At 64.9% G+C, this 15,508-nt stretch overlaps 2 protein-coding genes across 4 annotated transcripts; both read right to left on the bottom strand.

Annotated features, from left to right (window-relative positions):
- Positions 1-61: 61 nt before the first annotated feature.
- RNPEPL1 (arginyl aminopeptidase like 1) lies at positions 62-9,845 on the bottom strand. Of its 2 annotated transcripts, none has more exons than XM_073888808.1 (11): positions 9,224-9,845; positions 5,833-5,973; positions 5,257-5,408; positions 4,611-4,727; positions 4,172-4,407; positions 3,840-3,953; positions 3,335-3,447; positions 2,954-3,062; positions 1,769-1,999; positions 1,466-1,695; positions 62-1,065 (listed from the first exon to the last, which is right to left on the bottom strand). In XM_073888808.1, the coding sequence occupies exons 1-11, from the start codon at positions 9,752-9,754 to the stop codon at positions 778-780; spliced, it is 2,262 nt and encodes a 753-aa protein (XP_073744909.1). In that variant the 5' UTR covers positions 9,755-9,845; the 3' UTR covers positions 62-777. The 2 variants fall into 2 exon arrangements, with proteins under 2 accessions (XP_073744909.1, XP_025744434.1); XM_025888649.2 differs by having other exon boundaries at positions 1,553-1,695; positions 9,224-9,844.
- A 3,384-nt stretch (positions 9,846-13,229) lies between these two features.
- On the bottom strand, positions 13,230-15,103 carry DUSP28 (dual specificity phosphatase 28). Of its 2 annotated transcripts, none has more exons than XM_025888669.2 (2): positions 14,603-15,103; positions 13,230-14,261 (listed from the first exon to the last, which is right to left on the bottom strand). In XM_025888669.2, exons 1-2 carry the CDS (start codon positions 15,002-15,004, stop codon positions 14,157-14,159), a joined length of 507 nt encoding a protein of 168 aa, XP_025744454.1. In that variant the 5' UTR covers positions 15,005-15,103; the 3' UTR covers positions 13,230-14,156. The 2 variants fall into 2 exon arrangements, with proteins under 2 accessions (XP_025744454.1, XP_025744447.1); XM_025888662.2 differs by having other exon boundaries at positions 13,230-14,315; positions 14,603-15,098.
- Positions 15,104-15,508: the final 405 nt, after the last annotated feature.

Here is a 15,508-nt window from a genome sequence, read left to right on the forward strand (position 1 = left end):
GCCCCCGCCCCAGGGGAGCCCCGCGCCCGCGGAAGCCGAGTCGGGTGAACAGGCCGGGAGGTTGTTTGCAGAGTGGAGGTTTAATGGGACAGTCATGGCGACCCTGTTGCAGCGGTCCCCGGGGTAGCCCGGCTCGGACTGCCGGGGCCCCCAGGCTCTCCCGGCACGGTGGGCCTAAAAGGAGCACCAGTCCCACCTGTCGTCCTCCCTGTCGGGGTGTTACAGCCACAAGACAGACCGTCCCGTCCCGCTTCCCTGGGGGCCCGGGGCCCCATGTTCCCTGAGGGGTTAAGGCTTTCCGGGGACCCCTCCCCAGGGAGGTCCACCCTCTGCTCAGTGTCCCCTGGCCCTGCACCAAGGGCACGTCTGTGTCCTTGTCCCCGGCCAGGGGCCAGCTGAGGCTGCCGACCTCTGGGGCAGGGGTGCAGGGCTCCGCGGGGCGCAGGCACGCTGTGGGGACAGTGCAGCCTGGACGTCGCGGCACATGTAAGGCACAGTGTGGCAGTTGCCGTGAGGACTGCGGGGCTGTCACCCTGAGGGCGGTGCCCGGCGGTCAGTGTCGAGACAGGGAGGCATGGCGAGTGCTGGCCTCTCTGGGCCTGCAGTGCAAGAGAGCTGGGGAGACCAGGTCCACGGGCTTCGCCGGCCATGAGGAGGTCCCTGGGAGAGCCCGCAGGAGGGGGCGTGGGCCCCGGAGGAGCTCACGCCAGGGCCGAGGCACAGTCACGGCACGCCCGGGCCACGGAAGGCACAATCGTGGTGTCTGGGAGGTCAGGGCTAGGCAGACACGTTGACGTCCCTGAGAGAAATGGCGCTGCTGGGAGGCTCGTCCCCGAGCAACAGGGCCGGCGTGTCTGCGTCCACCTCCGAGTCCACCCCAGCACTGGCCTGCTCCACGCTGGGCTCGGCGCCGGGGCCCAGGCCCTGGGACAGGATCTGCTGGATGGTCCTGCGCAGGTTGGGGTGCAGCCGGCCCTGTGTCTGGTAGAACACCTCCAGGGCAAAGGACTTGAGCGCGCCGGTGCAGAGGTCCTCGTACAGCGGGATGGTGTACATGCGGGACATCTGGGGAGGTGGGCACGCTGTTGCCCTGGCCCCGCCCCCGCCAGCCCAGGCCTGCACTGCCGCACTCAGGCTGCCCAAGGCCTCTCACCCCGCACCCCACTATGGACCTTCTGCGGAGGCCTCGTTTCCAGGGAGCTTGGACTCAGGGGCACTGACCGGGGACAGCCGTGTAGAGCGGGGAGGCTGGAGCCCCCTGTAGGCCTGGGACCTTCAGACAGCTCTGGGGCCAGGCCAGGTGTGGGACTGCCCACAGGCCCAGGGCCATGTAGGCCTACACCTCCAGACTGTGCTCCCAGCTTTCCCTCTGGAGGACATGGCCTCCCTGAGGACTGACAGGGTCCCGGCTCCTCCCACCTGGTGTGCACCCCCAATGGCAACCGAGACCCCGCACGTCCCCCACCTTGTTCTCCTGGATGCCCAGCCTGTGAGGTGAGAGTGGAGGGCTGGGTGGAGCGGTGGGGGGCGGAGCTTGTGCAGGAGGCCGTACCTGGCTCTCGAGGAACCGCCGGACTCGGTGGAGGTCGGGGTAGTAGTCGTTGCGGACCACAATCTGAAGCCAGCGGATGCGGATCTCGGCATTCATTGAGTCCAGCAGGGATGAGTAGCACTTGGACAGGCTCATCACCACCTCTGCGGGGCCATGGGCAGGTCAGGGCTGGGTAGGCACTCCCCACCCAGCCACCCTGGCAGCCGCGGGACCCACCCTGGGGCAGCGGGGACCCATCCAGGAGCCGGTCCAGGAAGAGCGCTGTCTGGAAGGTCCTCCACTTGGAGATGTCAATGGCACTGGCTGAGGCGGCTGCCTGGTCCAGAGGCTCTGCGGTCCACAGCTGGAAGAGGGCCTCCACCGGCCGGGTCAGGCTAGATCCCTGAGACAGGTCCGGCTCAGCCAGCGGTGGGCCCGTGGCGTTGAGCCAGCGCTCGAACTCCAGCCCTGCAGGGGCGATACCATCCTGGGGTCCCCACCCAAGCCAGGAGACCCCAGATGCCAAGGCTGTCCCTGGGTGTGACTGTCCCAGGGCCTGGGAGCCCCAGGGCAGAGGCAGCTGGGGAGGCTGGGGTCAGCTCCAGCACCTGCTACCTTAAGCCACAGGAGTGGCTTCTGTGAGGGAGCATGCGGAGGCCAGAAGACTCAGGCTGGTGAATGAGGTTCCCCTGTCCCTCCATGCCTCTCATGGGTACCAAACAGTGAGGCACTTTAAACCCAACCTCAGCGCCAGATAGTGTGGTGGGGGAGGGGGGCGGTGAATGGCAGGAGTGGCTGTGTGTGGGGGTGCTCTGCAACATAAGGGGGCTGGCCAGCAGCCTGCTCGAAAGCCCTGGGCCGTTCTGGGGGCAGGTGCTGCCCATTCCCCACCCCCGAAATCTCCTGGTGCACTTATTAAAGCTTCCAAAGCAGAGTCACCCTGTCCAGACCCCCCCAGCCACACGCACCTCATTGCTCTCCAGCAAATCTTGGCCTCTCCCTAGATGTCAGACCCCTCCAGTCTCTCCTTTGGCCCCAAACCCTTGGACCCCCAGAGATATTTTTATGGGCATCACAAAGGAGCTAGCCTCAGACAGCTCCAAGGCAAACCTCCCTCTGCCCAAGCAATCATGCCCCAGGTCCTCTGCACATACTGCCTAGCTCAGCCTGCTTGACCTCCTCAGGGAAGCCTCCTGGGCCTCATCAGGATAGGAAGCACACTCTCCTCTCTGCACCCATGGTGTCCCAGCCTGAGGCTCACGCCATCTGGCTAGGGTTGGCTGAAGAAGGGACAGTTGAACCCAGGGGGCCTTTCCCTAGGCAGAAGCAGTATCCTGTGCAGTAGAGCGCCCCCCACCCCCATCCTCTGTTCCCCCGGTGGGCTGAGGGTGGCCACGGACACTGGCAAGCAGTGGGCCTCACCTGCTCGGCAGTCCACGCTTTGCTCCTTCAGCTCTGGAAAGAAGCTCAGGAAGGAGTCCAACAGGTCCTGGGCTACCACGCTGGTGAACTTGTACTTCTCCACATAGGCCTGCGCAGGTGGGGCAGGGCTCAGCAGGCCTGCGGGCCGGGCACACCATCCCCCACCAGAGCGGGGTGGGCATAGAGGCACTGTGTGGCCACGTGGGCCTTGCCAAGTGGCTGAAACTGGGAGGGAGCTAGAGGAGGAGGCGGTGTCCTGCCTGTTGCTCCCAGGTCCCCCCTCTCCATGCCAACCTCCAGGACAGGAGGCAGCCTTGGGAGATGGGGAGGGGCTCAGGGTGGGCAGAGGGCAGGGCTCGTCCCGGGGAGAGGGCTGCTCACTCGGAGGAAGTCGTCAAAGCGCTGGGGGTCTCCGCACAGCTGGGACAGGTAGTACACGAAACAGTAACCCTTCTCGTAAGTAAACAGGTTCATCAGGTGGCTGGGGTTCACTCCTGCAAGGGGAACACCCCTGGCTCTGGGCAGCGTCCCTACCCAAAAGAGGTCTCCTGGGATGGGGTGGGGAGAGCCTGGGGGGCGGGGTCAGGCGCTGCAGGGCAGGAAGGGCCGAGGGCCCTCACTTATCTGGATGCCCTGGGAGTGCAGTGGTGGGGCCTGCCCTGCCCAGGGAGCCTTGGTAGAAACCGAGAGCGCACACATCACGGTGGCCAGTGCTCAGAGCCCAGGAGAGGCGGTGGCAGGCTGAGGGAGCCTAGGGGAGGCCTTCCTAGGGCTGGGGGCAACCTGGCCTGGCCTTGGCTCTAGCCAGAGGAAGCAAGGGATGACAGGGAGGCCCTGCAGGGTGATGTATGTAGGGCCCGGGGCGAGGCCTGGTGGGAGTGGGTACCTGGCTCCAGCTTGACCTGCAGCTTGCTCACTGGGCTGTCCTCTCCGAGGAGCTTCATCTGCCTGTGTAGGGCATCCAGGCGGAAGGCTGTCTCCAGACAGGTGAAGGCAGCCCCTGGACGGGGGCAGGGGGGCAGTGGAGGCAGGAGGGGGGTGGGCAGCCTGAGCACCTGGGCAGGTTTGAGCCGCTGCCCCAGGTGCTCCCCACCCTGAGCCCTGTGGAGCCGACCCTACTGGACACACACATGTTGGGGGACCACACCCTGGGGGACAGGCTGGGCTCTCGGCCTCCTGCCACCACCCTTGCCACCCTGGGCTGGCCGCAGGTAGTACCGTAGGTCTCGGTGGTGATACGGCGCTGGGCATAGGTGGCCAAGCCCTCGCTCAACCACATCTCCTCCCACGTGGCATTGGTGACTGCGTTGCCGAACCAGCTGTGGGCCACCTCGTGGATGACATCGATGACCAGGAACTCGTCACTCTCCAGGATGGAGGAGATGATGAAGGTGAGGCAGGGGTTCTCCATGGCCACGATGGGGAAGGAGGGGGGCAGGAAGACAATGTCGTACCTGCTCAGGGCGGGAGGGCGGGCAGATGACCCCCGAGGGTCACGGGCCTGAGTGGTGAGCGGCACTTCCTCCCCAGAAGGTCAGACACGGGGCCCTCCTTGTTGTAGGCCCCCGTTTACTCCTCAGGAGGGCGGGACTTGCCCTCTGGCCACCCCCCCCCGCCCCCCCGCAGCCAGCCAGGCTCCCAGGCGCCCAGGACATACCTGCCCCACATGTACGGCCCGTACAGGCGCTCGGCCGCGCTCAGCCACTGCTCCACCGCGCCCGACAGCTTGCTGGTAGCCGTGGGCAGGAGGCACGGCTCGGCCCACACACGGCTCCTATCACGGGGCAGAGAGGGTGGGCAGAGGCTGACCAGCCCCCACCCCGCTCACCCACCAGGCCTTCCTTCTCCTTCTGGGCCCAAATAGCACCCACACCTCAGAAAGCGCCCAGCCCGCTGCCCCACCTCACTTGAGGGCTACCATGCAGGCCCTTCCCACAACAGCCAAGCCACACGCCGAGGTGGGGCTGGGTTCCTTCTGTCGCTGAGTTGAAATCACCCGCCCAAGCCTGAGGGTGCGTCAGATGTTGTGTGGCCCCAGCAGGAGAATGGGCTTGAGRAGGGCACTAGGGAGGCCGGGGCCCCAGCTTCTGGTCTGGGGGTGGGTGGGGTGAGAGGAGCCTGGCAGGGATGGCCTCTGGTGGAGGCCAGAAAAGGCGGGGCGCAGGGCTGGTCCCCATGCTGCGGGGTCCCCAGCGGGGCAGCCACAGATGCGGGCCCCATGCCTGGTCCCTGGCGGCACTTCCCCAAGACCTGGGCCCCCGGTGGCAGCAGCTGCTGCAGGAAGCAAGCAGCAGTGGCCCTACCTAGGCCCGATGTCTGCCGGCTGCAGGTCCCCGGCCACGAGGGCCACGAGGTAGGCGGGCACAGGGTGCTCCATGTGGAAGCGGTAGACGCCTTCCTCCTCCACGTAGGTGCTCTGTGTGGCGCTCATCAGCACCTGCACCCCCGACGGGGCCTGCATGTGAGGAGGCCCCACCCATCAGGGCACCCCATGTCCTTGATGGGGAACCCCATGCTCTGGTGGAAAACCCTACAACCCAGTCAGGGAACCCATATCATGATAAGAAACCCCACATCCCCCAACAGGGCACCCCATGTCCATGATGGGAAATCTCATGCCCCCTGTCAGGGGCTGACCCCTGTCTCCAATGGCAACTCCACACCCTGGGTCAGGAAACCCCATATCCGTGGTAGGGAGCCCCACATCCCTGATGGGGAGCCCCACAACTGGGGCTTGAGAGCCACATCCCTGTCAGGGCACCTCTCATCACAAAGAGCCCCCACGCTCTGCTGGGAACCCCTATCAGGCTGCCCCTTCCCACATGAGGGCTCCTTCCTGGAGGGTGGCCAGAAGGCAGGCCAGGCCAGGGGACGCTGACCTTGACAACAGCCGAGTAGGTGCACTTGACGGCGGGCGTGTCGAAGCAGGGGAAGAAGGAGCGGTTGCACACCGAGTGGCCCTGGGTGAAGACGAAGGGCTTGGCGTTGCCATAGGTCAGCTCGGGGTCCAGCCACCAGATCTGCAGGCAGGCGGTGGGCAGGGCATCAGCCAGTGCCACCGTCGCCACCACAGCAAGGCAAGAGGGGGCCCTGTCCCACCAGAAGGTGGCACGTGGGGACGCCAGGACACCCCTGCCAACCATGCTCTGCTTCCGGGAAGCTGGGCAGGTTTCCTGGAAAGAGCAGGGCCATAGGAGCGGCCCCAAACCTGTGGACCTGCTCAGGCTTCTCGGCCCAGAGCCTCTGGGGGCAGCAGCTGGAGAGGAAGACAGCAGGGGCCCGGGAGGAGATGGCCTGATTGGGCTCCTCCAGGGCCAACAGCCGCTCCTGGTCACTGTCGCCTACCTGCCCCTCAGGCAGGCAGGGCAGCTGACCCAGAGCATGGCCAGCAGGAGGCCAGGCACCCAGGAGCCAGCTCAGGGGGTCTCCAGGCCCCAGCCCCTCATCCCAGCTTCTGATGGGAAACTGAAGCACCGTCCAAGACCCAAGTCCAAATTCTCATGGGCTGGCAGCGAGGAAAGGGAGCCAAGAACTGAAAATGGGAGAAAACCAGAGCTTCCTGATGACTCCACATACTGGAAGGGAGCTCCTGAAGCCCTGAAAATGGGACCAGGCACTTGGAGAGGAATGGGCTGGGCAGGCCGGGAGTGGCCTTGGGAGGGCCACTGGGGCATATGCAGGGCCCTGAATCTGCTCTTCCCACACTCCCCTCTGCCGGCACATGATCGCTGGAGCACACTGGATTGTTCCTTGTCTGCTTCGGTGACCAAGCACACAGGGGTCCTCCCAGGAACCCCCCACAGCCCCTGCAAGTGATGGGTCCATGGAACCCACGGCCGCTGCTGGCCACCCGCAGTGTTTCATGCTGAGATCACAGGAGTGGTGGACCGCCACACCCAGGAGGGGCTGCCCTTCTCGCAGACCACGAACCCAAGTGGATTCCCAGACTTGGCAGGGCTACCTATCTGGTTCTGGCCAGACTCCTGGCCAACGTTCATCAGCTTCTTTAAAACTTCCTTTTGGCTTTCCCCTCACTAAGGGACGCTTGCAGTGGTAGTTTCTTTTTCTGCTGACCCCCCAGGCTGCCCTGGATGTACAGAAGGCCTGTCTGGGGAGCCTGTTCAAAAACTGCAGAGTCCTGGGCCCCACCCCAGAACTGCCAGGGGCCAGCACCCAGGAATCTCCGTTAAGGAGACTCTGCAGTGGATCCTGCTACAGGTGGTCCTTGGCCCATGCTGGGGTTGGGCCCCTGCAGTCCCCCAGACCCCCTTCAACCTCGCTTTCCCCTCTCACACCTGCTCCCCCACCACAGCCTCCCCTCCCACTGACCCCTCCCTTCCCTCCTCAGGTTCCGCCCATCTCAGGCCTCCCCCGTGTCCACTTCTCAGCCCAGCCAGAGAGGGCCCATCCAGCACTGGTCTCCCCTTAGCCTACCAGAGACCAGTGGGGTCCACAGTCCTCCCTGGGCATAGTGGACTGGGGCAAACCCCCAGGCGGGGAGGGCTCTGCCCCGGGGCTGAGCCACCAAATCCTTTCAGGGTGCAGGGGCAGAGATGCAGCTGCTGAGGGGCTGGTGAGGGCATGGGCTACTGACTCCAGACACCACAGTAAAGGAAGAAAGCTATTCTTGCTGGGGGTTGGGGGGTAGGGGGGGTTCAGGAATGGGATCCAAGAGACAAACTGCCTCTGGAGGTGTGGGGCCCCACTGCCAGGAAGCAGCATCTGCACCTGGCACACAGACAGGTTTAGGGATCTAGGCCTGAGTCCTAGAACAAGCCAGGAAGACGGGGGACTCCGTGCACAGACCCTGAGCCCTGTGGTGTTCCTGCATGATGGAGGGTGCCCCGGGGTCAGACACCAAACCCTCTGTCCTCTGCAAGTGATCCAGCTTGCAGGCCAGGCCCCTGTCCCCAAGCCCACAGCTGCACCATCTGTGGGGACCATGACGCCCCTCCCTGCTCCAGCCCCCAGGCCACAGAAAGCCCAGGGATGACGGCTGCTCTTGTTGGCCTGACCCGATCCCCAGCAGCCTGCCAAGGGTCCTGGACCCACCATTCTGCTGGTCAGGGTCTTGAGTGGACCAGACACAAGGGCTCCAAGCTCACAGATCAGGGTCAGGGAGAAGCACGTCTCTTCGTTCTCAATGCCATGCTGGAAGGCATATCTGCCGCCTGTCAGAGCCCCAGATGACCTGAGCAGGCAGCAGGGACCAGCAGCTAGCACACTCATGGGAGCTCAGGGTAGGCAGTGAGGTGGTGGGGCCTGCTGAGGGTTCCTGGGAATCACACAGGAAGCCCACAGGTGTGTGTCTGGTCTGGGCTCTTCCCACCCAGATCGTCACCTTGGTGGCCCCTGGCCGGATGCCACCACACCACCTGTCCCTTTTTGCATGCTACAGACAGTGACAGATGGAACCCCCCAAGACCTCTCAGAGCTGTGTGCATGCTGTGTACGTGGGGGGAACCCAGGGAACCCCCGTGCCACAGGAGTGAAAGGCCCTGCTCCATCCTAAAAGCCTCACCGTGGCAGAAGGGGTGCTGCAGCCACCGAGCCAGACCTGAGCCACCTCGGCTTTCTGGCAGAGCCTTTGGGGCATTGGGTGTTCCGTGCCCAAAGCCCGGCAGAGCCTACGTGCTTGTCTGCGGGGGCACCCAGCTGCAGCCCCGGCCAATCCTCACCCAAAAGGCCCAAGGCACAGAGCCAAGCCGGCCCTCTCCGGCTCTGGCAGCTCTGTACAGCCCTCACAGCCACCTCCAGAGAATAGATCAGCTGCCCCCAAGTCCTCTGAAGACCTAGGTCACACGGAGGCCCTTCCATGTCTGACACCTCCCCCTGGCCTGCCCCGGTGCGGGGCTCGGGCAGATGTATGGACTGACTTGTGCCCATTGGAAGCTGCCCTGACCCCAGGCAGGGACAACTCTGGCACAACTGAAAGGGGAGCCCTCCCTTGGTGGCATGCTGTCCCCTGCCCCCACCATCCACTGGCCAGCACCGGGACTCTCACTTTGTCCAAGGCTCCTAAAAACTCCCCAGGCATCCGCTGTAAATCGCTGAGAGCACCTGAACAGGACTCCAGGGCCAGGAGGAGGAGTGCCAGGCCGGAGGCCACGGACGCCCCAGGGCCAGGCTGGCCCCGGCCTCTCTGCAGGTGCCCCAGGCGCAGAGCCCAGGTTAAGGCCCCCTCACCTGGCAGCGCGAGGAGAGGCTGCCGGGGGACCACCCTGGGCCCAGCCCCCCCCCCGCCCCCCGCCCCAGCCCCAGCGGACTCACGGCCGGGGCGTCGGTCGAGGTGTAGCGCAGGATGACCTGGAAGGGCTGGTGCGCCTGCAGCTCAGGCGGCAGCGTGACGGTGAGCGAGGAGCCGTAGTCGGTGAACGGGTCCACCCTGAAGGCCAGCGGGCAGCAGGCGGGCTCCGCGCCGGGCGCCTCGGGGAAGGCGGGCAGCGGGGGCGGCGGCGCGGGCCCGGGTTCGGCGGCCGCGAACGCGAAGGCGCAGGGGGGCTCGGCGGCGGCGGCGGCGGGGGCGCGGCGGAAGGCGGCCGAGTGCAGGCGCAGGGCCGGGTGCGCGTCGAGCACGAGCGCGCGGGGCGCGGGCCGTAGCGCGCACAGCTCGAGCACCAGGCAGCCGGCCAGCTCGCGCGCCTCGGGCCGCAGCTCCAGGCCCAGCTGCAGGTGGCGGAGGCGGAAGAGCTGCGCGCTGGAGGCCGAGGCCACGTCCAGGGCGGGCGGCGGCTCCGGCGGCGGTCGGGCGGGCGCGGCCTCGGCGCCGGGCGCCTTGCAGCAGCAGCACTGCGCCGCCATAGCCGCCCGCGCTAGGTGAAATCCATGGGCGGCGGCGCGGGGAGCGGGCAAGGGGCGCCGGGCGGCGGCGGTGGCGGCGGCGGGGCGCGGGCACAACAGGAAGTCGCGCCGGGAGCCGCCCGGCCCGGCCCCGTGCCGTGCACCGCCCAGCTCGGGCTCCGCTCGGCCGCCGCCGGGGGCGCTGTGCGCCGGGCCGGGCTGGGGAGCAGGGGACGCAGTGCGCACGGGACTGGGGTGGGGGCGGACGAGGGAGCCGTGCGCGGGGGCCCCCGAGGTCCGGGGCGCTCTACTGGGGGCCGGGCCGGGGAGCGGGAGGCGCTGTGCGCGGGAAACCTGGGAGCGGGGGACGCCGTGTGCGGGTCCGGGGGCAATGTGAGGTAAGGTTAGGCCGGGTTGGAAGCCGGGGGAGCTGTATGCGGGGGAACTGGGGGCAAAGCGCGCGGGCCCGGACAGCAAGCCGGGGTGGGGGTGGGGGGTCCTGGGCGCGGGTGCCGGGGGTGTTGTGCACTGGAGGATCAGGGCGCACAGGGGCCCGGCTTCCCAAGCCCTGTGCTCTTCTGACCCGGCTCCTGGGGGTTGCTGTGGGTCAGGTTCCTGGGGCAACAGCTGCCTAGTGCAGTCTCTGCTTCTGCAAAGCCAGGAAGTGTATACACGCCTCCCTCACCGCCGCCCCCATGAGACCAGTGGTCTGTGTTGTGGGCCATGTGGAGCTCCGGGGGCCTTAGGGCTGTGCTGTCTGATAAGGTAGTACTAGCCGTGTGTGGCTATTTAGATTTAAATGAAATACAGTTATAAGTTTAGTTCCTCCCTGGCATAGCCGTATTTCAAGGTCTCCACGTGTGTGTAGGATACTGTGTGGCTAGTGGCAACTGTGTTGGTCCGAGTGGATATTCCATCATCGCAGAAAGTGCTGTCTTAAGGGCTGGCTGGGCCCTCGAGGCCCCACTGTTGAGCAGGAGAGTGCTGGGGCAGTAGCAGGGATCTGGCCCCATCCCGCCTTGCAGGGTCCTGTCCAGAGGCCTGGGCCCAGAGGAGAGGGCTGCACACCAGGGAGGCTTCAAGATCCACCAGAAGCCATGGAATGAGAGGGGCCACCAAGATGGTGCTGTTACCATGATGTTAAGAATTCACATCTTTGGGGAGAAGGAGCTCTGGGGCCTGGAAGGGCATCCAGGAGCCTCACACACTGCTCTCCTCTGCGCCATCGTGGTGTGGGGCAGACGCTGCACCCAGCCAGGCATCATCCCCAAGTAGTCTTTAATCCTCTGGACTCTGTTCCTGTCTGTAACCCATGTGATGGCGCCCACCTTCCTCCCTGGGAGCGGGGGAGGGGTGGGAGGAATGGTTGGCTGGGAGGGAGGACCAGGTCCCCCCATGTGGAGCACATGCACTGAAGCATTGCTTTAATTTTCCCTTGGGTCCTCTTAGCTGGGTAACACAACCCCAAGCCCCCCAGGAATCCCAGGGCTCCTGCGGTCACCTGGAGGAGGAGGTCAGTTCTCCGTCTAAGACTCAAGAGAGGAGAGAGCTGGGGTCTAATTGGTCCTCTCTGAGTTCACGTGGCCCAGTGCCTGCCCACGTGGTGGTGTTCCTGAGGTGCCAAGGGCGAGGGTTTTAGATTGTATTCCCAGTCTTAGGAGCTTCTCTGAGCCCCTTCCCCGAGGCCAGTTGGTTCAGGCTGGAGGAACATCAGGATTGCACGTGGGTAGCCACACTGGCCTGCCCTCGTCCTCTCATGACCAGCCACCTGTGCCCTCAGAAGCCATCAGGGGCTTCTTGTCTTCCCGGTCCCCTGGACTTGGGGAACAGGGGTTACATCTCATCCCTTCTCTTCTGGAGGGCGCTGTGTATCTCTCCAAGGCAAATTCTGCCCATAGGACGGGTGGAGTCGGGCAGCCTTGCTGGTCCACAGCTGTTACCCCCTCTCCTCCCAGGGTGGAGGTGCCTGCTAACCCACATTTATGTAAGGAACCAACATAAGCCAGTTTTAGAGCAAACACATGTTTTGCAGGACTAAAGGCAGCCCACTAAGGCACCTTGTGAACTGTGAGGCCCACAGGTGGAGGGCTGTGATTGTCCTCATTTCCACCTTGTCTCTGTCCTGCAGGGGACAGTGCCTTCAGCATAGCGCCGAGGCCCTTCCCCGTAGCCGGTCTGGCTGCCCTCCCTTACCCTGCAGCAGGAGGCTGCATTACACTCCAGCCCTCCGGAAAGCTGGAAAGCCCGTTGTCCAGGGGAGCAGGGTTGGGAGAAGCTGCAGTGCACTTCTCCCCTCTCCCCACCCTGACCTGACCCAGGGAGAGGAAGGTGGAATCGGGGCTCTCAGAGGCTGGGGTTTCTCCCACAGGAATTGCCATACTCCAGTCTTCTGGTGATCAAATCCTAGCTGGCTTGGGTGGGCTGAAGCAGTCAACACTGCCTACACCCAGCCTTCCCCTAATGCTCATGGACTGGCACCACCATTCAGGTGCACTGTGCCAGGGAGGGGACGGGTCCCTGCCTCCCCTGCTGGGAGGTGCACGTGGAGGCAGGCAGAGGTCCTCGGGAGAACGGGGCCTCTAGTAAGAGCTTCTCAAACAGAACTGGAGGGTAAAACACTGATGTGGCCCACAGATGTCTTTCCACCTGGCTCAGCTCTGTCGCCTTGCACCTTCGTTATCCAGAGCCAGGGAAGGGTGCCCTGAGCATGCTGGGTAAAAACTTGGACTCAGGTCCTGGTAAACTGCTCGGCTCACCTCCAAGTCACTGTAACCTCGCCTGCCGAGTGGACACAGTGGCAGTAGCCCCTGTATGGAAGGGGGTTGATGGCAAGGTGCCATGAGCTCTGAGTGGCTTGGAGAGAGTGAGGCAGCCCGCAAGCCCTGCACAAAGGTGGTAGGAGGTGGCTCGGCCGCAGTGAGCTACAGGCAGGTCATGACAGGCTGCAGCAGGTGGGGGCAGGAGCTGCTGACTGGTGATATTGCCAGGGGCTGGGTGCCCACCTCCAAGGTGTGGTATATGCTTGCAGCCAGGGACTAACAGAGGGTGTCACTCCTGTCACAGTCAGAACCCAGGTGTAGGTGTAACGGGGGGGTGGGGAGGGGGCGCCTTTCATGGCCATCCCGGTGCCTCACTCACAAAGTGTGAGTTTCCCATCCCCACAACTTTGGGCTCTGCTGGGTCAGAGGTTTTGTTCCCAGGTATGATGCTTCTACCAGGGACACAGGTGGCAGGCTGAGATGGCAGGCTGAGACACCACCTGACCATTTTGGGCTCCTCAGGCCACGGAGGCAACAGGCAAGTCCGGGGCTACTGAGCTCCGGACATTCTCCTGATGCCCCCAGTACTCCCCGCTGAGGACGAGGTGAGGAAGGCCACGGCCCCAGTGCAGACAGGGCCACTCAGGGCCCTTCAGAATGGAGGCTCGAATCACCTCACCAGGAAAAGACCAGGACCAGCGAGGTGCTGGTTGAGGAGAAGAACATGAAATGAGTAGTGGGGAGGGGAAATATTAAACACTAATTATGATATTTTATTAATTACCTTGATATGTATATAGTGGCATATATTAACCGGGGGCTGTATTGTCTGTAATTTATATTATAAGCCAGTTTCCCCCCTTTTCCCCTCCTGCTATCTGATTTTAGAGGTGTTGATAGTGATTAATTTTCTGGTATAGTCTTTAGACCATAGGATCCAGGTGAGGTGTGCCTGAACCAAGAGAGGAACTGACGTGCTCAGACACATAGGTGGTGAGTGCATCTTTGACACGAGGGTGGCTGTGGGATGTGAGGCCGGGGCTCAGTGCTGTTGTGGAAACTGGGAGGTCAGTAAGGTCGGAGGTGGGCACAGGCGCTAGGCTGTGGTCAGGCAGCCTCACATCCCGGCCTGTGCTGCAGCAGTTACAGGTCTGGATTCTGCGCCAGACTGTGAGATGAGACCAGTGTGAGGTCTGGGAAAAGCCCTGTGGCTCCAACAGTGGCAGGCACAAGGCTTTGCCAGCATTGCTGGTGTCCTCCAGGAGGTGCCAACATCAGAGTGGCAGGCGGCCAGGACTGGGGTGGGGGCTCTCCGTGACTCCCATACTTTCCCATCTCCTGATTTTGGCTCCCTGGCCTTGCCTTCTGTATTAAATACCTTTCTGCCTAAAATTCCTCACGTGGTTTGGATTTTCCTGACCAAGGCCTCTCTGGTAAACCTGCTGACCAAGGAAGGGACGCTTCCAGTCCCCTCTTCAAGTGGATACACTCCCGCCGTACTGTCAAACGGGACAGAAACGCGCAGCATTTCAGGAAGAATCGGAAAATGAAAACTGTGCGACAGTAAGGAAGGAGGAGAAAGACCCCCTCCAGTCAGCGCTTCAGCTGCCTCCAACTCCATGCACCCTGCATCGGGGGCTGGGTGCTCTCCAAGGGCTGAAGGACTAGGGCTCATTCTGGAGCTCATCTCCTCTAGTTCCGGAGCACGGTCCCGAGGGCTCCCCGGACAGGCAGGGCAGGGACTGCAGGGCCTCCTCGTACTTCTGCAGCTGAGACCAGAAACCCGGGTTGGGCTCGGCCACCGGGCGGGCGCTCTTCACGGCCTGCGTACGGACAGCAGAGGCGGACCTCAGCGCCTCGAGGTGCTCCGCGCCCCTAACGCCGGGAGGCCCGCCCCACCTGGGAGGCCCGCCCACCTGGGAAGCCCGCCCCACCCGGGGAGGCCCGCCCCACCCGGGGAGGCCCGCCCACCTGGGAGGCCCGCCCCACCTGGGAGGCCCGCCCACCTGGGAAGCCCGCCCCACCTGGGAGGCCCGCCCACCTGGGAGGCCCGGCCCACCTGGGAGGCCCGCCCACCTGGAAGGCCCGCCCACCTGGAAGGCCCGCCCACCTGGAAGGCCCGCGCCAGGCTGAGGCCGCGGTGCCGCATGAGGTAGGCGGTGCAGACGGCGGCCGAGCGGCTGCGGCCGTTCTTGCAGTAGACGAGGCAGGCACCGCCGGCGCGCACTGCAGCCTCCATGGCGGCGCAGGTGGGCTCCAGGTGCGCCAGCAGGTCCTCGGCCGGGTCGTCGAACACGGGCACGCGCAGCTCGGCCACGCCGGGCGTGCACGGGCCGGGCTGCTGGCGCGAGACGTTGACGCACAGGGTGACTCCCGCGCGCGCCAGCAGCTCCGGCGCGGCCGCGGTGCGCGCAGCCCCGAGGAACAGCGAGGGGGCGACGCGCACGAACGGCGGTGGCGCGGGCGAGGCGACCCCGGAGACCTCGCGGCGGCTGGCTTGTCCCGGGTCCATGACCCGCGCCCGGACGCCAGGTCCGCGGGACTAGTTTGGGCGACCGGGCGGCCCGCCGGGCACCCCCGGGGTCCTAAAGGCCTCCGAGGGTCCCACCCGCGGGGCCCTGGCTGCCTCCGCATTGGCCGGGCAGAGCGGGGCTCATCCTCTGATTGGCTGCGGATGGGGATGGCGGCCATTGGCTGGGCTCGTGGTCCGGCGGGCGAGTGGGATTGGCCGCAGCGTGGCGGGCGGGGCCGGGTCGTTGGGACGCATGGGCGGTCCCTGGCGGGACGTAGAGGACCCGGACCCGCGATCGTGCGCGGGAGGCCGGTGTTTTCGCCCGGGCATCCTGGGCTGGATAGACCGTGGCCGGGGCCGACCTGCGAGGCTGGGCCTCTAGAGCTGCAGTGCCTGTCCCTGCGCCCGGGGTGGGGGGTGGCTCACCGATGCGGGCACCCGTCCCGGAGCGGATCTGGCCGTGGAGGGGGCGGGTAGCAGGGCCCCAGCTGGGCTCGGGGAGGT

This window comes from Callorhinus ursinus, unplaced genomic scaffold (assembly GCF_003265705.2).
Source record: "Callorhinus ursinus isolate GAN/ISIS: 27379988/994484 unplaced genomic scaffold, GSC_fseal_2.0 scaffold96, whole genome shotgun sequence".
Classification (NCBI taxonomy): Eukaryota; Metazoa; Chordata; class Mammalia; order Carnivora; family Otariidae; genus Callorhinus; species Callorhinus ursinus.